This window comes from Passer domesticus, chromosome 4, assembly GCF_036417665.1.
Source record: "Passer domesticus isolate bPasDom1 chromosome 4, bPasDom1.hap1, whole genome shotgun sequence".
Classification (NCBI taxonomy): domain Eukaryota; kingdom Metazoa; phylum Chordata; class Aves; order Passeriformes; family Passeridae; genus Passer; species Passer domesticus.
Window position 1 is genome coordinate 27,999,133 of NC_087477.1, and position 22,091 is coordinate 28,021,223.

Sequence of the window (22,091 nt, forward strand, 5' to 3'; positions counted from 1 at the left end):
GTCTCAGTGCCCAGGTGTGCTGAAAAACAAGGAGGGAGAGAAAAGAAACCCTTCACCACAGTGTGGAAACTCTCCAGAAAGGAGCCCACAGTTCTGCCAGATTTTTCAAGCAGATACTGAAGAACAGAAGGACACTGGAGACTTAAAATGTGCACAGCCTTTATGCCTTAGGGGCAGCAACACAAGGAATGATGCCATGGAAGGCCAAGAAAAATCAGTCACAAGGACAAAAAAACACCCAGACCCAGTGATCAGTGTACATTAGGTATATTTTTATTTACAGAGTAGAGATGCCTAATCAATTATAAGGTTAGACACCCAATAATTCAGGTTTTTTTTGTGTAAAAGTATATAAATATATACATAAAATTCTATGAAGTAAACATTATTAACTGTGATACAGTTAACATTCACTACTATCCTTATGCTAACAGGCATCTCTTAAAGCTTAAATGCTGATTTCAAGATACCCTCCATAAAATAGCTCTAATTGGACTAGAAGGGCAAAAATTCGGTGCCATGAACAAGCTTTCAAAAGAGACTAGTAAAAGGCCTTTGTAATAAAGTTTACAAGATAAAAATACTGCTTCATCCCTCCCACTTCCCCACCCTGAAAGAAACAAATACTCTAAAACAGTTGCAGAACTGCAGGAAGTAGTATAGGATTACTTTTTTTCTTCTTCTTTACTTTTCTTTTTAAATTAAAATATTTTTATTTCTGTATTTTATGACATATTAAGGAAACTGCAAAAAATGCAGCTTTATTAAATATTGTTATACAAAAATCTCACATATGCATCCATGGGGCTGAAGATAATAGTGGTATTGTATGAGCTATCCATTTCCCTTAAAACTATATACTTTATTTGGAATGATGGAGAGACTTCATAGAAAAGGCATTGGACAGCAATTGAAGAAAGAGATTAGAAAACTATTGGCAAGACAAATAAAATGCTCCAAAGCCTCTCAACGTCCTTGCTTCCTTATTTTAAATGCACTTCTGCTTCAGTATTTTATTTGTCTCTCTGTTTTTCTTCATCCTGGAGTTGGTTCAGGACATAAAGGACAACTTGATAGCAGAAAATGTACTGATCCTGTGAGGAAAAGGAAATTACAGAACATGTGAAAATGCTTGCACACCTAAGTGCTCTCACTTGCACATCACAGTGGTACAGCACTTTCAATACTAATTATACTATTAAATAAAACCACCATCACCAAATCCCCAAGAAAAAAAAAGACCCCAAACAACAACAGCAAAAAACATCCCAAACAAACAAAAAGGCCACCGTGGAAAAATATGCAACCTCAACTTAAAGCAAATACAGACACCCTTCTGTCACTAAAGATAATATTTCATATGGGACATTCATCTTTCTTTCACACCAAAACCACCTAAAGGAGACTAGACACATTATGTAAGTAGAAATGAAGACAGCAAGTGAATTTCAAGGACTTGTATCAATGCCAACTAATACAAAACTCAGAGGACAGTGGAACTTCTTACTTTAATCTGAGTGACAGAGGTGTGGGTGCTGATAGATGTTTCGGGCTGCTGTGGTAGGGAAGGGGCTGATAGTTGACTTATTTGATTTCAGGTTGTTTTTTTTTTAACTATGATTTCACAATTCCTTCCCATTCAAAGAAAAAGTGTGGATTTTAACTAGACCTTGTGATGACCATCTCTAAAGTTAATTAGCTCTAGATCCAGATTACTCCTAAAAGATTGAACTTCTGGATGAATATATTACCAAAAGAGATCTCAAGACACATCACTGATTCACAGCAGCTACAGTTAGGCCTTCTCTTCAGTTTATAATGCAACTTTAAACCAAAAAAGCTTAGCTGACCTCCTCTATAAACACATGCTTTTGAAGATGAAAACCCACATTTTTTTAAACACAGATCAAAACAATACAGCATGTTAAAAACAGCTTGTGTTTATATATGTTAAATACATCCTGCTACTCATCTGATTTAATTCTTGTGACACAAGTGTCACATTACAGTGCACAAAGACAGTTGCTGTGTGCATCACGAAGCTCTCTGGCACTTCAGATGGTTCAGTGGATGCCTGGGGAATCCAGACTCACCTCTGTCTGAACCATTCCGTGTCTCTGCAGACGCATGGTGCGCACCAGGTCCGAGATGTCGAACTACCAAAACAAACAGCAAGTTAAACATCCAAACAAGACAGACATGCAGAACAAAGGAACACCCCCAGCATCAAACCAGGGAATAGAATTAGTAATGAAACATTAGTAATGAAACAAATAATTCACTACAGCCTATGTTTGTCTGGTAGGTAACCAGCATGTGCTGTCTCTGGGCAATCTGGCTGTGGTCCTACATCAGACACTCCCCCCTTTTCTTGTGTTCTTTTTGGACACTGGCTCTCTTGCTTACTCTAAGCTAAGCACGAAGAAAAGAGAGTTCCAGACATTCAGAGGGAGCTTAGAAACTCCACGGAGCTAAGCATGACATAGCTCATCTTAGAAATCCACCACAGTTTTGCTACCCCAGGCCGCTGAAGGACATAAACATAAGGAAGCTAGCATCCTCCTGTGGATCACCCTAGAAAGCCAACCCTGGATGGGTTGGCAAAGTTAATTTACATACCCCTTCCACCAATTGCCCAAGCCATCATGCTAACATCACTTTTCCCATGCCATGTGCCAGAAGTCCACTATGGTAGAAGATGACCTTGTAACATACTTCAAGTGACACCCCACTGCTGAGGTTCCCTGAGTAACCCAAGAGCCACTGGATATTAGAGCTCTCCCCGCCTGGGATCCCCAGCAAAGAAACACAGTACTGCCAACAACAGGGCACACTCTTTAAAAGATTGCATGGATGCAGTGGAACACACTTCCTGCAGGTCAGGAGCACCCCTGGGCCCATCCCCTGGGATACTCACATCGAGGTCTCTGCTGATCAGCCCCAGCACCACATCTATGCAGATGAGGGTGCCCGACCTGCCGATGCCTGCGCTGCAGTGGGTGATGATGGGCCCTGCCCTGTGGACGTGCCTCATGTAGGAGATGAAGGTGAGCAGATCATCCGGCTGCGAGGGGGTGTCGTGGTCAGGCCAGGCAATGAAGTTCAGGTGGGAAATGTGCCGCACTTCACCCGTCTGAGGGTCAAAAACAACACCACCATTTGGCATGTGGCAAGAATAAAAGGAAAGAAATGGAGTTCCCAAAGAAAAGTCTCAGAACAGAGGGATTTCCCCAGTGAAGGTGCTTTGTAACTCAAGACAACAAGAGCTAAATTGGAATAACTAGTAAGTAATTTAAAAGTGTTAGGTTCACTGTGCAGACTGAGCTGATCACACAGAGGAGTAACCAGCCAGGCTGAATTATTAGTGAATTCATATCCCTACATATGTTTCTGTGGCCAATGGGAGCCAAAATTAGTGTAATGGAATCATAGTCTGGCCCAAATGCTTTCTCCTATAAAGGTCACAAAGCAGCACAAGCTGCCACGAGGAACAGCTGCCCAGTAATGATCACTGGGCAAAGAGGAGAAGCCCTGGGTTGCCTCTTGATGTAGACAATGCAAGTGAAAGCAGGAAAGGCAGAAGTATAAGGATAAATATGGCAACACTCAGAAAAAACTCTAAGCATGCAGAATTAGATTCACTGACCTGAATCTCTTCGAGCTCCAGCACCCTGATGATGAAGCCCTTCAGCTGCTGAAGTCTCACAAGAGCAAGGCGTAGTCGGTCATTGATCATGGTGGTTTTATTGAGCACGTCTGGCCAGTAACGCTGACACTTTATCTTTTCTCCCTCCACCTCCTGAGTCATCATGGCAATCACAGTACAGTTTTGTTCCCAAACCATTTGCCAGAAATCTGCTACAGTGGTAGGAAGAGGTCCTTGGCACGCAATGTAAACGAACTCCTCGTTCCCCACGGGCATGCGAATGAAGCTAGCATTGATGTATCCCCCTTCGACCCCCAGAGGGACTCTGGTGGTGTCATCTGTCACCCCCACACAACAGAAAGACCTCATGTTAGGTGTGCACATCATCAGAGCTTCACACAATACAGGCGCTGAGCCTTACACACTCACACAGCACTTCTCCCTACTGATGCTTCCACAGCTTGCTTTAGAAGAGATAAATCACTTAAATACTTAATTTAGGACACTAATCAGTACTTTCAATAAAGAAAAAGACGTCTGCAGGAGAAATATAAACCAGCAGATAGGAGGAACAAGTGATTTGAACTGCAGCAACTCTGAAAAAAACAGAGGTTGAGTTTTTCTCACAGAACTAACCTCTGTCAGTTCTTACTTCTCAACATCTAACAAGCAGAATTTTGTGGCAGGAAATTTCCTGACAATAGTACACATGTCTGTTTTCCCAATTCTGCATGGGTAAAACTGAAAAAAACTTGTCTGGCTTTTATATGCATACATCATTTAAGACATGGATCTGCTAAAACAACTGAAAAATCTGTGAACTTCCATCCCCACCTCCCACAGCATAGTAGTATATTGTTCACTGATCTTAAACTGCTTCATAAATGCTTGCTTCATTTTCATCCTTACTAGCATTAGGAATCAAACTATGCCACCTCTGATCCAATCCATCTGACCATACAGGCGAGACAGAATGTCAACTGTGAATTTCAAATGAGTTAGGACTTACAAGGAAGTATGTTTTTATATCTGTTCTTTCTCCTGTTCTCCTTTGCTTGTCCAATCAAACACTGATCCAGAGGTTTTAACTCCTGAAGGTTCTGAATAGAAGCAATTACGTGTGCATTAGAAAACACTGATTGGAAATAATAGCAAGAGTGATTATGTTATCAAGTCATTGACAAACAGAATAATTAAAAATCAAATCCTAATTTGGATATGCAAAATAATGTAGTCCCAGGAAGGAATCTTTTACACAGCCTTTCATTCAAGAAAATGAAATTAATTAGAAAAAAAACCCAAATCAAACCCTACACACTATCAGTAAATATTTTATCTCATTCTCTCAAAAAATAGATCATGTAACATGGCTGACTCAAGACTTTGAAAAAACTGATTTCACATTCAGCAGCTGGACTTTACAGCCTTTGTCTATGCCTGTTTACTTTATATTCATTTGGTAATTACCCAGAAGCAAGAATGATGCAAAAAGCACTTATGAACTGAATTCAAACTGATCTCATCTCTCAGCAGCTTGTGGGAGAAGGGAGAGAAGTCTTTGGTGTCAAGTCTTTTCATCTCTTTTGAGCTTCCAATTAAAGAGCTGTGGTATTCAAGGCAGTGATGATCCATCCATTCTATTTTTGTTTCATACTGGGAAAAAGGACTTTAAAGGACAAATAGTTACTCACTTCAATCTCTTTAGAAGGGACTCCCTGTTCCAGCAATCCACGCAACATCCTGATCACTGACTTCAATTTGGCTCCTGAATATTTGCCTCCAGGGAGCACATTCACAGTAGGGAGTGCAGAGATCTCTTCATTTGTCACTAGGGGGACATCTAGCAGAAGATATAAATATAAATAAATAGCTAAAACCAGGGAAACATAAACAGTAGCTCACAGTTGGATTTGCATGTTGCTGTTCACTACTGCACTGCCTGTTTTCTCCTGAATGCCCCCATACACAGGGAGAACACATAGCTCTCCTCTTTAGTTTACAGGCAAAAGCAAATTAACTAGCAAAACCAGTAAGACACAAAATCAGCTCTGATGAATCCAGTAACTAAAGTGAGTATTTTCCTGTACTTCCAATAAATACATTGAAACAAACTTCAAGTATATTTTAAATCTAAGTTCTTCACACAGTAACTTAAAAAAATGGATGGAGACACATAGGGATAATTCAGAATTGTCCACATTACAGCCTGTGATTTGTTTTTAGCACTAATACTCAATATGTAAACAGCACATCTTACAATTATCACTTGGAAGGACTTTTTTTTTTTCCAATACACCTTGCCTCCCATCAGGCCTTCAGTGCTTCTCTGAAGCACAACAAAATTCATAAACCAAGAATCTCTCTGGTATTGCAATTAGAAGTGTCTTAAACCTACTGACTTAGTCTGAAGTATCCTTTTTTCTTTAAATGAATGCAAAGGACTGCTGTATATGAGCTTCAGGAACTAACATTTCTAGTGCTAGCTCAAAAAAAGCGAAGACTAAATTCTGCCAAACACATCAAACTGCACAGAGTTCCACTCTGCCACATCGAGCAGCACTGGAAGAACGAAGATAAAAGATAAAAGTAGTGCCTAATCTGAGCAGGGGGTAGCTGGTATGTGAAGCACGTGAGATATCAATCTAATCACAGTCAAACATATTTATTGTTACAGCTTTTGTGAGCCAGATACTGAGGAAGGATCTCAGCTTTCTACAACTACAGACACAGCATTGCCAATACTTGTTCCTTTTAACTATCACACACTTACTACACAAAAATGTAGAGATCTTTCCCAGTGCATTACTGAGCTGTTAGAATCCCCCTTATACCTGCCATGAGACCCACAAAACATACCCAGGATGTCTCAAAATTCACTTCTGTTTATATAATGTGACCCTGAAGTTTCCCACTGATGATGTAAAATGTCCTTGCCTTTATTCACACGCTCCTGGCTGACTGATTCTATTGGCAGCTCATCGCTTCCCCACGTGATCTCCTCCTCATCTGCCTGGCTCAAGGAAGGCTGTGGAGGGGATCTATAAGAGGACAAGGTAAGAAATAACACCTAGAACCAACACATTTGCAACCTACTTAAAAAACAAACAAACAAACAAAAACAAACCCCACCAGAAAGTAATTTATAGCTACAATTATTTCTGGACTGGAATACTACACCAGTAATCTCAAAAACCTAACTTTTTTGCCCCCCCCTTTCATTTTTTTACATCTCTATGGGGGATCTGAAAAAGGTAACAGTGGAAAAAGAGCCTGGAATATACAAATCTAGTAATAACCACCACTGCAATTATTTTTCAAACGATAAGAAATTAAATAGCATCCAATAACAGATTTGTACCACTCACACAATTCACTACACTTGAGTAACTATTTTCAGTTGCAAGTTTTCTAGCTTTGTTGAGGATACTGATGAATGTATTAAGTATTAGAGGACACATTCTCAAGCTATGTCAGGGAAGGTATAGGTTGGATATTAGGAAAAAATTTTTCACCTAAAGAAAGATAAAGTACTGGAATGCTCTTCCCAGGGAGGTGGTAGAATCACCATGTCTGAATGTGTTTAAAAAAGGCTGAACATGGCATTTGCTGCTGCAGTCTAGTTGAGGTGTTAGGGCATGGGTTGGACTCGATGATCTTAGAGGTCTCTTCCAACCTCATTATTCTGTGATTCTGTGAAGTATTTTAGGCAATAACGTCACCAAGTCTCAACCCCAAACTTCCCACAAGTTTAACAACATAAAACCGTATACGTTTTCATTGAAATTTCACTTGGACTAAAATGATTTCACTAAGAAAAACAACCGTGGGAATATTTAAAGTTCAAAGTGGCTCAAAGCCACTAGCTACAACTAGCTAGTAACTTGGTCAGTCATATGCTTCATGCTCCATGGAAAAACCAGCAAGTCCCAGGCATCCACATGGGAGCTGATAGAGCAGAGGAACTCTACATTTGAGTTGCAGTGGTCTAAAACCAGAAGATGTAACACTAATAAAGGTTGAACTGAACTGATTTGAACTGAAGACAGCATTGATTGAATGTTTTCTTCACATCCAAGTACCCAGTTGTTAGCACAATGCAAAGTATGTTATTTGGAGACATCTGAACACAGTCCAGTTACTTGCTACAACCACATATGAAAGGAACAAATAAAAGCAGGGTGTAGTAAACCACATAAAACTGACTAGTATTCAGGAAAATTATAACTTTTAAAGTAAGGAACAGACCAAAAAGACATTGCACAGATATTTTATTGGGTTTTTTGCGGGGGGTGGTTTCTTGGGTTTTTTTGGTTGCTGTTTTTCTCTCATGCCAACATATTACACTTCAGACTTCCAGCAACTTTCAAGCAACACTAGAAAAGAAATTTTACCTTTCTGGCACAGCTTTTACTTCACAATAGTCTTCACAACCATTTACATGTGTTGCCTAGAAGAAGTATTTCAAAACACATTAAAAGACATAGTTACAACATTCACATACTGCACATTTTAAACAATTAACAATTACAGGGACTATTTCTGAAGGGTACTAAGTTCCAAGCAGCACATAATAGAAGACTTTCCTCTTTTAGACATCTCATTAACCCAAAATAACAGAGGACAAGAACACTGAGCACTTGGAAAGATACTCTACTGTAACAAGGCCAAAAAGCTATATTAAAATCACTCCTGACTCACAGCAGCAGTAGAGTCACCTAAGTTTTCCACAGCTGGCTTTTTTTGTTTCTAATACTTAGAAACCCTTTATGAGCTAAGCTTGATAGTGAAAACTTCTGCCTCAGAACTGTCATGCCACAGTTCCTATACTGTGGGTATGAAACACACCTCCAAATGACACACACTCCTATTCACACCTTCCTCAGCAGACAATGAAGACTCTGCAGCACAGAGGAAGGCATTTCCATCTTTCTTTCAAGAAAAACCCTAGAAAATCATTTATACTTTTTAGGCCAGCTTGCTTTTCCACTGCCATACTGGGATAATTTTACTCATGGCTCTCCCTAGAGCACATTGACGCAGAGCCAGATTCCTGATTTGATTTTCAGCTCTACTAACTGGACAGAAAGCTGCAAGATCCAGGATGTGCTGGAGAGACAGAGTTCTGCTGATTTGAAACAAGAGACAAAACCCAGGCTTCCAGTGACTGATGTAAACCTGAACACACAATAACATAGAGTAAACCACATATAGAAGTTTTTCAAGCTAATGAACTTATCCTAGCAAAAAGCAGCAGAAGAAGAAATTTTAAATCCACATTTTGGACAGTAAGGTCTACACGGCATTCATTTTTACTGTGACTGCTTCCCTTCTGTGAGCAGGAATCATTGAAATCTTTCAGATTAAAAAGCTGAAGTAGCATTAACAAAGTAGTTTTATTACCACTTTTTTTGAAAAAAAAAAAAAAAAAAAGCTCATGGACTTCACATGACAGTGTAAAATAACTTTAAGCTTTGTTATTTTACATAAGTAATTTATGATAACCATATGCTACTTAAAAATGAATGCTTACACACCATTTAAAGCTACTACCTACAGTGATGTTCTCATTTAAAGGACATGTCATATTATTTCCATCAATTCTATGCCAATAAGGAAAAAAATTGAAACAGCACTTGCCAGCTCCTTGCCATCCTACCTCTGAAAAATCTTCAGGTAAAGATGACCCATCACAGTCTGTGTCCTCAGACTTATCTTCTGTCACCCTTCCATTCATCTCTACTGAACAGGAAAATCAGGAGATACAGCATAAACACACGAGAAAATGCCCAGGAGCCACCCGCTCACAGATGTGAATCCTGTTCCACCTGTCTGGCACTAGACAGGGAATACAGGTGCCAGAATAACCAAGAAACACTTCTTGAGGCCCTTTGCTACCAGAGTGTTGGAAAAGAGTTCTTATGGTATAGGATAATCAGACTTTAGGTTTCTTTATTTTATAACTGGAGCAGCTGCCATGTTATGTGAGGTTGTTTGCAAAAAATATCTGTGTCACAGCATAACTGGTGGACAGGCTGCAGCTACTGACTTACCACATTCCCCCAGTGGTTTTTCTGCAATTCAGCTAGATTTAGAACAGCAGTAGGTCCAAACCAGGATTCTACTCACTCTTTGCATTAACAAAATGTAATTAGGACATGCCAGATAAAATCTGACTTGTGTCTGTCTGCTGTGGAAGCACCCTGCTGCCATACCCTATGGATTCAATTAATCTTCAGCCACAAAGGACAGCCTACAAGAAACTGGAAGTACTGGAGCTCCAATGATATTCCTCAGCTGAGATCCTGGCACAGCCAGAACCTCAGTGATCCCTGACTTTAATGCAATGGCCCGTGGCAATAACCCAATGACCTTGTAGTCATGACCTGAAATAATTACAATTTTGAAAGGTGTGTCTTGAGTTTTAGAAGGAATCTCTACAGAAGCAGCAAGCATCTTGCTTGAATTTTTGGAGCATGCATATGGAGTGTGACTCCACAAAGGAACTATAGATCCTACTCCTCACTACATTTGAGTTAATAAAACTGAGGAGATGGAATGAAGCAAGAGAAAGGTGCACAGTCAGAAGGAGGTACTGAAAAAGAGCCAATCTTTCTAAAAGAGACAAAGCAGGTTGCTAAATTGTTTGGTCTTGAGAGATCTCAACACATTTCCAAGTTGTGCAATCTGAAGCCAATGAAATGCTTAAATGTTTCAGCACACCAACGTGACTGCAGCTGCAGGACAAGGCACCCAAAGAACAGGAATTTCACTCAAGACACAACTCTAGAATAGGAATAATTTTTCCAGATTACTTAATGCAAAATTCAGATTTTTCCAACCAGAACCTCACATATTACATTGAATCTCAAATTCATGGTAATCAGCAACTATTTGTCTGTGTTCAACTTGGGAAACTTCCAGTTTAGATATCAAATCAATGTCAATCAACTCCCCTTGTTCATTGTTGGCACCTTGTTTCAGTGTTTTGCTGTCAGTGATGTTTTTTTAATGGCTCACATTACCTGGCAGGTGATTTTCTGATGCAGCCTTCTTGAGATGTAGAAGACTCTGAGCCTCTGAAGTTGCATTATTCTGATTTAAGAGGTTCTGAGCTTCCTCATCTACAACATCCAACAGATACTGGACAACTTCATTGTGGTCATCCTCATCATAATACTCATCATCTGGAACCTCTGCTCCTGAAGACAAATAGTGCAAAATGACAAGTTTTCCCAGTACAGAATGGTTTGCAAGAACTAATTTAAAGGGGCAGACACAAGGCACTATTTCTAGCTGTTACCATGGCCTTCCTTTATTTCTCTCTAACACAAAATCCAATTTCTATAAATCTACTTGCAACATCAACTAACTCCCACAAAGCAAAGCACAAGACTTGGAAATGATCTTCTAAAAGAGACTGCCAGCCTAACATTTGCTTATTTCAGCATATTCGACCATGCAGGTACAATAAAGACAGAATGATGCAGTCTCCATCTCACCTCCTCTTACCTGATTTGTCAATGTGTTTAGGAAAATCTGACATCTGATTGGTAAATCCAAGGGAAGGTGCATCTTCTGCTCCTGAGAGGTTCATTAGGGCTTTCGTGTGATGGATATTGTTTTCTGTATTTCCCTGAGATGGTCCCAGGATGCCATTGCCATTGACCTGAGGAAACAAAGAACAGTACAAATTAACTCTTAAAGAGACTGGTAGTTTGTTGAAGCAGCAAACAACCACTAAGAAGTTTTCCCCTCTCCTTAGCAACAAACAAAAACCTCTGTTCATATCATCTGAGATATCTGGGTGATGGGTGGGAAGTTTCACATGACAAGAGCAAATAAAAAGAAATTAAAGCAACTAACAAAAAAAACCCCACATGCTGATGAAGCAGCATTTCTACAAGAGAACACATGGTAGTATTTAACATTATTTTAATTCCTATAAAATGTATGCAAGCTTCACTACTGTTGGTTCCACAACACAGCATTTCTAAGGAAGAACTAACAGATAAAAAAAGAAAGGAAATAACCTAGCAAATATAATATGAAAGCATCTGCAGAAACCGTGGGCTGAATGGAGTATTCTGGATGATAGCCTTACATCCTTCTCATAAGACAATTTGTCTTTCTATAAAGCAGTGCCAAAGAAAGAGCAGATCAGTTAAAAAACTCGCATATTTATTATGAACCCTGCTTATTCATGTCAATTGATAATAATGGGTTTGTATACTTTGATCACCAGATTGTTTCATTCATTTATTTAGTTTTAAAAGTGTTTGAATAGATTCTTTTCTCTGGTTAATGGTAACAGGCACAAGAAAGGAGCATTTACCTTGGGCCCATAAGCATCAGTTGACTTCTCTGTTTTATCACAAGGATCACCACAGGAACAACCTAAACAAAAATTGAGAAAAACCAACTTTTTCTCTGAAATTAAATTAGCCCCCACTGGTTATTGTTATAAAAGAAGTAAGGTGACATAAGTAGCATTTCTGCCTGGTTTATCTGCATTGCCAAACTTCTGTCTGAATGACTACACCTCATATAATGGTTTTTTGAATGTTCTATTTAATGGGATCAGAAAGCATGAATTCTTATACAAGTAACCAACTCCAAGCAAAGAGAAATGTTGATAAATAGTTTAACAACTTACAGTGGAAATGGGCACCTTTGACAACAGTGTTCATTCCCTTTTCCTCAAAATGTAGAAGATACAACCCCACAAACACCTGTCACTGACTATTTTTTTTTAAATATCTGACACTTGGGTTCTTCTTCAAAGGAACCCTTGTGCTCTGTATTAGAGAGAATTTCTAAACTACACAAGAAATGATACCATAAAAACACTATTGGTGAATATCTTTTCATGGAGCTTTTAGAGGAAAGATCAAGCAAACTCCTGTTGGAGCTAGTCACAATAAGCTGGACTAGGATAGTATCTTATGGTCCATATCAGTTCCTTTGTTTTTATAAACAGGTGAATTTCACTCACTATGAGTAAGCACACAAAACTCACCATTAGCTTTCACTGGCCATGGAATTGAGTTCTCAGGGCTTTTGGATTTTGGGAACACTGCATGACCATCTCTGAAAAGAAATATTTACAGGAATATTTATTTAAAAAAAAAAAGCAAATAATGGTAATCAACTAAGATAACAAAGATAACAAAGTAAACAGTACTACTGGCAAAACTGCTAATCATTCCCAAACAACTTGGTGTCATTTGCAAACTGAGTGAGGACACATCCAACCCCCTGTTCCAAATCAGCAATAAAGAAATTAAACTGGACTGGCCCCAATACTGAGCCTTGGGGAAACCCCACTAGCACCATTGACCATCACTCTCTCACTCCAGCCAGTTTTCAACCCAGTGAAGAGCATCTTTCCAAGGCATGGGCTGCCAGCTTTTCCAGGAGAAAGCTATAGGAGACAGTATCACAGATTTCACTCAATCCAGCAGACACATCCACAGGCTTTCCCTTATCCACCAGATGGGGAACCCAGTCATGAAAGTAGATGAGGTGGGCCAGGCAGGACCTGGCTTTCCTGGACCCCTGCTGGTTGGGCCTGATCCCCTTGTCCTGTACATGCTGTGTGGTCACACTTGATCTGTTCTGTGACCTTCCCTAGCACTGAGGTCAGGCTGACAGCCCTGTAGCTCCCTGCATCCTCCTTCCAGCCCTTCTTGCAGATGGGTGTCACACTGGCCAACCTGCAGTCACCTGGGACCTCCCTGGTGAGCCAGGACTGATGACAAATGATGGAGAGTGGCTTGGTGAGCTCTCCTGCCAGCTCCTTGCACATCCTTGGATGAATCTCATCCATCCTCACAGACCCGTGAGTCCAAGTGCCACAGCAGATCTCTGACTAATTCCTCCTGGATTGCAAGGGGTCTATTTGAACACTTGTAGCTCGTAGCTGGACAAGCCTTGTGTTCCCAAGAAGCACAAAGCACAGCAATACCATGTACCCTTGTGCTCCACTGCAGCACAAAAGCTGTGAATTTACAGACCCTTTCTGCAGTCAGTCCTCAGTAACATGTGGTGAATTTCCTGTCACACCAGGAACAGGTTTCACTCATACACTTACAGATACACTCATACAATCATGCAAGAAAAACAAAAAGCACAAGGAAGCATTTGCTTCCAGAACACACCTGGTTGCTTTGAGCACCACTGTTGGAAGGCATGTTTCCAGCATTCTTTTGGCTTCTTTCAGAGTCATTCCTTGTGTGCTTACTCCATTAATGTAATGGATAATATCTAGTACATGGAGACTCTCCTCTCTGGCAGCAACCGATCTGGGGAGAATGTCACTAATATACACAACTTGATAAAGGCTGTCATGGCCTCCTGATAACGACAGACCTTCACAGGGAAAGAAGGGGAAAACAATAAAAATCAAGGTTTCTTTGTAACTGAAAGGGAAGATTTTTCTTTAGGGCAAAAAGCAGATTAATTCCATGTTACCTAGCTCCTCCTTATGGCACATCAGTGTAATGTCAGGCAGCAAATGAGGCAACACTGGCATCTTTGGTAACTCCAGAACGCGCCCTAGCACTAATCTGACAGTCCTTGGGGCAGCTCGCAGAAAGTTGACTGCATCAGTATGGCTCATGTTAGTGACATCAATGTCATTCACCTGCAACAACAAAAGCAACAGAGGTATCCTTGTCAGGTCCCAAGTAAGACAGCATTACTGAGGAAGCATTTGTTGCTGTTCTCAAGTGCTATTGAATCATGCCTCTCAGAAGGTGCTTATCTTTGCCCTTTTACCAGATTTGACTTGGCCTACAACACAGTTCACTTTTTTTTTTGGACTGAAAGTTGTCCTTTTCGTGCAATCCCTGTAGATGAAACCATGAAGTCTCTCACTTTGATGAGTCGGTCTCCGGGCCGTAGTCTCCCATCGCTTTTGGCAGGATCCTGAACAATGTCATGGACATAGCAGCCGACACTATCGTTACCTTTGGTCACTGTGAAACCCAGACTGCCCTTTTCTGACTTTGTCAGGGTCACTCGGAGCTCCACTTCCTAGGGGGACAAAACAGCACTTTACAAACAGGCAATCAGAAGTAATAAGAACATTTTACTGAATTTAGGATAACTGATTTACGTACTGATTTTAGTGCGACACAAGTCTGGAACAAGACTTATTTCTTATCAGGCTCAACTTAGTTGCTTCAAATAAGCATCACTAATGAGTTCTAGACAGAACCAAATAATGTTTTACATGGAAATAACATGGGGCTAAAGGTATATGAATTTAATAAAATTTTGAAGGCACACATCCAAACTCACACCTTATTTTACCCCAATCTAGCTGCCATACATAAGAACGGCTCTGTATTTTTAAATATCTGAACACATCCATAATTATTCAGAACAAAATAAGTGAGCATATTTTGCTACAGTGAGACACAATACCATAGAGCTTATCTGGAAACTGAACACATGCATCTGTTTTTTGCCCATTTTAATTTGCATTAATTTTGATTTGAAAGATATGGATCTGTCTCATTTGCATTTAAAAAATCACAGAGCACCAGGAAAAATGAAGGTTGGAAGGGATTGAAGAGGGGACGAAGAAAAATACAGTTTCTTGTCAAAATGGAATATTGGCTACTTATAACACGGAACACCCTCACAACTGGGATGTATCAAGATTCAATTTCAATTTTTTTCAACCTTTTAACATATTATGTGAGGATATGGAAGTCCCTTCTGATACACAAGACATTTCTTTGATGTCAAGAAGATTTCTCATAAGAACCTCAAAAATAGGCTCCATCTTGCAGCAGAACAGGAAAGTCTTTGGGATTCATAGTTCTAAATACAGCAAAGAACAGGGTCTCTTGATACCTCAATTTATTCTCTGACCTCTGAAAAACCACCTAAAACTAAAAGAGCAGAAGTAAGATATCTGCCATTTAAGCTTCCTCTCAGTACATGGGTGAGAGGTGGGCAAACATTTAATGCCAAGGTTTCCAGGATGAAATGACCCATGAAATGGACATATACACATCCACACAGGGAACTGCATGAACTCTTCAAGAGCCCACACAGAAAATACCTGCAGACATTGGTATGAGCAGCTGCCATTGATTACAAATGGCAATGTATGTGCCATTTATTGGGCACACATCCAGATTAGTACAAGTATAACCTACAGCTATCTCATTTGTAAATTAATGTGTCTAATTTCTATCCACTCTCAAAATCATGGCTTAAACAACCACAGCAGGACATTTATGCTCCTGAAAGACAGAAATAGTGTATTACTGGCTCATATTCTTCAGCATTTTTTTCCAGCTGGGTGAGTAATGAATCTATTTCTCCCAGGTGTGAAGTCAGCTCAGAGACAGGAGTAGCATAACAGTCATTTATTAACATGGATGTGGTAACATCAGGTACAGTTCTACAGGTTGGGATCACTGGCAAATCCAAAGGCAGATCACTACAGATAAAGCAGAAAAAAAAAGGAAAACAAGAATAAGTACAATGTGGCTGTCATTCATAAATCAATATACGAACCAAGGCTGACTTTATGCAGCTCTAAAAAGCAAACCAAGAGAAGTGTTTCTATGAATAGGTCCAATGAACTACTTCTATGAACATTTCTGCAGGATGATGAGGATCACTACCAGCAGCATACCTGTCCTCCAGCTCTGCCCTGCCGGGAGGCTCCTGGTCAGGATACAGGATGGTGCGAACAGCGTCCTTCTGAGCAGGGTGTGCCTCGTACTGACCCTGTGCCCGTGCCTCAGCTTCACCTGAGCTCTGGTACAGCGCACAGCTCCAGCCAGGGCCCACCTGGGCTGCTGACTCCATCACCTCCTCATCACCACTTCTGCTGCTGTCACTGTAGCTGTCTCTTCTGGAGGGAGATTTTAGCCTTTTCTTGCTCAGATCAGTAGTTTCATTTTCATCTGAGCTGTCACCTTGTTCTCTGTTTGATGGACCAGAAATGTCTCTGCTGACCTCTGGAAAAACTTGTTGGGGTGAATGGATGGGGGTCTACAAGAGCAAAAGCATTTAATTCATCATAAGCCAGTTCTGGTGACAAAAGAAAGTTTCAAAGACTGCAAAAAATTACCAAAATACAGGGAGTCGGTGGCTACTGACTGAACTGTTGAAACACATCATAGTACAGTTTCAAAAAAGTTCAATGCAACTTGGCCAAGACAAAGTGTACAAAACTCTGAAACTTAGGCTTCTAAAACCTTTAAATTCACTTAAGGAAAACAAAAATACTTTAGCTTCAGAAAGCCTACTGACATATGCCTTTAAACTATACCCAGCAGTCTTCTATGCAAGCACCATGAAATCCCTTCCAACCAGAAGCTGAGGCTCACAGAGCTACTGAAGTCAAACCAGTCTCACAGAGGAGGGAAACAGAGAAGCTGTCAACCAAAAAACAACAGTAACAGACTACAAAAACTAAGATAATTTATGCCAAATGGTGACGGCTAACCAAGTTATCAACCACCACCAGACTGAATAACAATTTTGCCAATTGTCACATATTCCCAAGAATTATGTCAGCCAGCAGACAGAAAAGATTTAAAAGCTTAATTTATGCTTTCATGGTCAGATTCTTGTGTACATGAACACATCAATCTGTGATAATGTCAATAAAAATTTTGGTTTTCCTCTTCTTTTAATATGTGCACTGTTTTATTAAAGTTTCTGTTAAAGTTTGACAAAGTTCTATTAAAGTTCCTGTTATTCCACATTACAAACAGGTCTATTATAGGAGTAGTTATTGGTATTATTAGTTTGCTCAGTTGCTTATCTCTCACTCCAATCCTAACTTCACTTAAATTTGTATTTGTCTATTTAAACTTCTCTTGTTAGACTTGAATTATTCTATTGTTTGAAAATAATGTTAAAGTAATGCAGAATCACAGAGTATCCTGAGATGGAAGAGACCCACAAGGATCATCCAAGCCCCATTCCTGGCCTTGCACAGCACAGCCTCAGAATCACACTCGAAACGCTTCTTGAGCCCTGTCAGGCTTAGTGCAGTGATGAATTCCCTGGGGAGCTTAAACTGAAGACTTGTCTCCATTAGGTTTACACTTTTCTGTATTATGGAAAGCCTAATTTTCAGGCAATTTTTCCTCTACATTCTCTTTTGCTGAAACACATTTCATTTCCACTTCTTTAAGTATCTTAAAATGGCCTTCTGTTCTTTCAATTTATTTACTGAAGCATTTTGAAAATATTCTTTGGGACACCTCTAATTTCCAGGAGGTAAATATGACAAGCTTTTTGCTGTTTTTACATACATCAACACCAAATTGGTGTTTTGCAGAATATCCTTCACAGTAATATCCAATTTCTATCTGATACCAACTTCAAAACATTGGGCTGCAAACAAGTCTCTGCTCCGGAAACACTGTAATAAAACAATTTCTCATGCTTTAGGTCAGAAAATGGAGGAAAAAAGCTTTTGAAGCTATACATTCCTTTAACATCCACACAAAACAATGCACTCCTAAGGGATTCATTCCAAGAACTACATTTCTGTGAGCACTCTCCCCATTATTCCATCTGCATCTTTCATTTAATTAACCCACCCACCCTCCAGATCGAATAAATGAACCTTAAATAGCAAATAATGCTTAAAAAAATCCCATGCCAGACACCTTACCAGCAATGAAGGGTCGATGTCTGGTAGTATTCCAGATGGTGGCCGGCAAAGGAGAAGAGAGACCTCAGGAGATGTTCCCCTCAGAGCAGAGATGACTTCCTGTGGCCACAGAGGGATTCACTGTCAGATACCCACTTGCAGGACTACCACGGTATCAGTTTCACTGCTATAGGTACAAACCTGCTGGGACAAACCCTTCAGCGACGCCCCATTCACTTTCAGGATGACGTCCCCGATCTCGATCTGCCCGCTCTCTGCAGCTGGCTGCCCAGGGAAGAGCTTCTTCACCCTCACAATTGTTGATCCCAGCTGCTCTGGGGTCAGGTTATCCTCACGGCAGAAACTGAACCCAAGGCCTGAGCTGTTCTTCAGGAGTTTTACCTCAAATGTGTTCTCTGTAAAAGAAACATTAACTTATTACTTCCTATAGCACATGGCCATGGAAAGAGTGTCTGCTGCTCTTATTCCAGATGTGACAATGTGCACTCTCCCCCTCACATGGCTCTTTCACCGAGTTGAACAGAAGGGTTACACAAAAGATCCCTCCAGGTTAAAGAGGACAAAAAGCTGATCATGACATCTCAGTCAGCTTGCTTGGCCTGACAACATCAATATGCAGGAAGGCAGAGTGTCTCCAAAGGACATTCCCTAGGAAGTCTATTAAGGAACCTTTTAAAGCACAGAATTGTGGTCACATTTCTCTTCAAAGAGAAAAGCAACGCACAACTTCCCAAGGATATTTTCTGGGAATCGCAGCAAGGAACCTCAGAGAAAGAAAAAACAATTCTTATCTCATTTGCTGTGCCTGTGTTTGTGCAAAAGTAGAATGAAATATGGAGACTGTTTACCCAAAGTGATGGTGTTTTGTTTCCTTGGCCTATCAGGGCCAAGTGTGTGTGTGTGTGTGTGTTGGGGCTGTCAGCTGTGGAGATAAGTGCAGTGGAGTGCAGAGCTGAGTGCTTGGCAAATTCAGTTTATATGTAATGTAATATAGTGTAATAGAATATAGAATAATGTAGTATTATAAAGTAATTAATTAGCCTTCTGATATCAATGGAATCCTCCTCATCATTCCTCTCCTTCAGGGGCAAAAATATCAATGACATAGAGTGACACAACCTTTCCAGACACTGATCAGGCATTAGTGAGAGCAGCAACTGGAGCTCCTGGCAGACAGGACAGTGCCCATGCAAGAAGACCCAAAGGTATCTGCAGGTTCTGCCATCTGGGTAGATTTCCCTTCACTTGCACAAGCCATGAGCAAGAGAGGCTGAATTATGCCAACCTCTAGTCAGGAGCACAAATCCTCCTTTCATCATCTAGCTCTTGATTTCTTCTTTCTTTTAAGACAGGAGCTGCAGGACCCACAGAAGTACTTATTTATATATCTAAATTTATATATAAATATCTAAATTCCCCTTGGCACCCCTTAGCAACACCAGTTACAGCAGCATTCCCTTAACTTCAGCCTTGGCATCCAAGGCTGGTGAAACTGGGAAAGAACATGAAGCAGTGTGAGAAAAAACAGTTAATAGCAGTTAAAGTAACCAAGATGTGAAAGAAGTCTTAAAAAGAAACACAACAGCACAAAAATAAAGAGACTGCATTATGTGCAAGGGCTTGGTATAGATTCTTATCCACTCTATTCCCATCCTAAGAAGTGAAGAAAATGTTATGAAACTACAGGATGCTTTGACAGTTAAGACAATTGCTCTGTGGGACCTGACCTGCAGTGACAAAGCTGTAATCTTTGGCATTTGAAGATTCTGTCGCTGGCTTCTCCTGTGGCTCACATTGCCCCATCTGATTTGGGAGGGTGCACTGTGGTGTCACTGGAGCATGAGGCTTGGCCCCTGAAAGTTGACCTTTTTCCAACAGCAGGTGCACCACCTAAAGAGATGAAACATTCTCCAGTTAACTGGCAACAGATAGCACAGTCTAGAGTACGTGTTTCCTTCTAACTTCTCAGGGTCCAAACTTCTACAGCAGCAAGTGTTATAGACACTTCCCTTCCCATATATATCCTCCAATGCTTCCTTATTTTTAAGGGCTGTTAAATGACAACCTCCAAAATACAGTAATGGACTTGCAAGACACTTGCCAATAGAGTAAGAAAGGGTTTTCTTCCTATAAAGTTGTGAGGGTGTCAAGAGGTGTCAAAGACAGTGTCACTTGCACATTTGTACAGGGAATTAAGTTAAAAACATTTTATAAAGTGAACACTTTATAGTAGTTCTCAGGAGTTCTGAATGTGTACACTCACTGGCTATTTTCAGATGTGCCAGGAAGCCAAGGAGTCCTAGAAAGCAAATCTAGGTAACCACGACAACAATGGGGAGAATTCCAGTCTTGAGATTCCTTCACCTCTTTTCACTGATAGAGAACTGGTTTACCACAGACAGGAGTAGAAGTAGCAGCCACTCACCTGGCCTGTGTTTCTCAGTGTTTCAACAGCTTGCTTATGGGTAGCTCCTTCCAAACTAATCCCATTGACAGAGAGCACACGGTCACCTACGTTAATAATTTAAGAAAAAGTAGGCAGAGCTTCACCTATAAAACATCTATGATGCACAGAAACTTTCAAGTCAGAGCTAACAGGAGCAGTTATTTAAGGAATTTGTCCCTCCCTTCTATGTTCTGAGTCAGTAAGAGAACTTTGCAAACAAACTATATGGTTCAAATCAAAGGTGTTTTCCAATCTAATGATTCTGGGGGATAATCCCATGTCAAAACCAGTGTTAACCATCAGAGTGACAGCCTGCCAGAAAGCTCAGACTCTTTATTCAAAACAAATCTTAGTCTACAGTGGGAATGCTCACTTCAGTGAAGAATGTGGCCTGGCTTACTAACAAGAAGAGCCATAACAATTACAGCATTTTCTGTATTGAGTTGCCAGGCATGCCAAGCAAGAAGGCCACAAATAACACAAAGCCCTCTCTCTCCGTGCCTGGAACAGAGAAGCATTCTCCACTAACATAAGCTGCTTTAGAGAACAAAAATCCCACAAGCTATCTCCTATTTTTCCCTTCCACAGCCTCAGCATTGCCAGTTCTGAGGTTGTTCTACATTAGTTTTTTAATCTTCACCTGCAGAATTAGCTATCAAGGCAATATTTAAAATGACAATTGCAACAGCTTGGAAAAATAGTTCTTCCCAGTGAAAAAGGTGCAAGGACAGGAGGCAAACAGAGTGCTAGTTTCCAGGCCACAGGATATTGTCAAGTCTTTTACAGACAGTCCTCTGCCCTTTTTTCACATTAGGAGTCCCAACTGAAAGAATGGAAATCCTACCTTTTTCTATTCTGCCATCTGCTTCAGCTGCTCCCTTGGGAATAATCGCTTTCACATAAATACCTCCATGCCTTATGCTAGTATTTACACCACCCTAAACAGAAAACAAAAATAGGATTGTTAGTCTTTTTGAAGCTAGAATACTTAGTAATTAAACACAGTGTCACACAAGGAAAACTGTTCTTAGGAAGCATTTGGGCTACTGGCATATAGAAAAAACAGAGAAACTATTGAAACCAAAATGTTACATCAAGCATGTTCTGTGCAGTCATGCAATTTGCTATGAATGAAGTTGGGGTGGGAAGATTGTAAAAACACAATGCATTGCAATGCAAATGCACAAAACACAAACAAATGTCCTTCAGCAGAAACATGTCCGCATTTTATGGGACTTTCATGCTTGCATGCACACCAAAGCTCAGAGATGTGCAAGAGCACAGCATGCCAAAGCAGGAGATGCACAACCATGCAGTGTCCTACTCCAACACAACTTCTCTGA

General features: G+C 40.4%; 1 protein-coding gene across 5 annotated transcripts in view; it reads right to left on the bottom strand.

Moving 5' to 3' along the window:
* Nucleotides 1–251: 251 nt before the first annotated feature.
* Nucleotides 252–22,091, bottom strand: part of PTPN13 (protein tyrosine phosphatase non-receptor type 13) — a 113,178-nt gene continuing 91,338 nt past the window's right edge. For all 5 annotated transcript variants that reach the window (XM_064416777.1, XM_064416776.1, XM_064416778.1 and 2 more), the window contains 23 exons: nt 21,593–21,686; nt 20,728–20,813; nt 20,030–20,192; nt 18,483–18,697; nt 18,303–18,401; nt 16,302–16,663; nt 15,929–16,103; nt 14,522–14,680; nt 14,117–14,288; nt 13,804–14,014; nt 12,663–12,733; nt 11,979–12,040; nt 11,156–11,312; nt 10,669–10,845; nt 9,303–9,385; nt 8,038–8,093; nt 6,581–6,684; nt 5,338–5,486; nt 4,656–4,746; nt 3,647–3,984; nt 2,918–3,133; nt 2,094–2,156; nt 252–1,094 (listed from right to left, as the gene is read on the bottom strand). In XM_064416777.1, the coding sequence (XP_064272847.1) occupies nt 1,014–1,094; nt 2,094–2,156; nt 2,918–3,133; nt 3,647–3,984; nt 4,656–4,746; nt 5,338–5,486; nt 6,581–6,684; nt 8,038–8,093; nt 9,303–9,385; nt 10,669–10,845; nt 11,156–11,312; nt 11,979–12,040; nt 12,663–12,733; nt 13,804–14,014; nt 14,117–14,288; nt 14,522–14,680; nt 15,929–16,103; nt 16,302–16,663; nt 18,303–18,401; nt 18,483–18,697; nt 20,030–20,192; nt 20,728–20,813; nt 21,593–21,686 (3,384 nt within the window). In that variant the 3' untranslated portion in view covers nt 252–1,013. The remainder of the gene's footprint in view (nt 1,095–2,093; nt 2,157–2,917; nt 3,134–3,646; nt 3,985–4,655; nt 4,747–5,337; nt 5,487–6,580; nt 6,685–8,037; nt 8,094–9,302; nt 9,386–10,668; nt 10,846–11,155; nt 11,313–11,978; nt 12,041–12,662; nt 12,734–13,803; nt 14,015–14,116; nt 14,289–14,521; nt 14,681–15,928; nt 16,104–16,301; nt 16,664–18,302; nt 18,402–18,482; nt 18,698–20,029; nt 20,193–20,727; nt 20,814–21,592; nt 21,687–22,091) is intronic.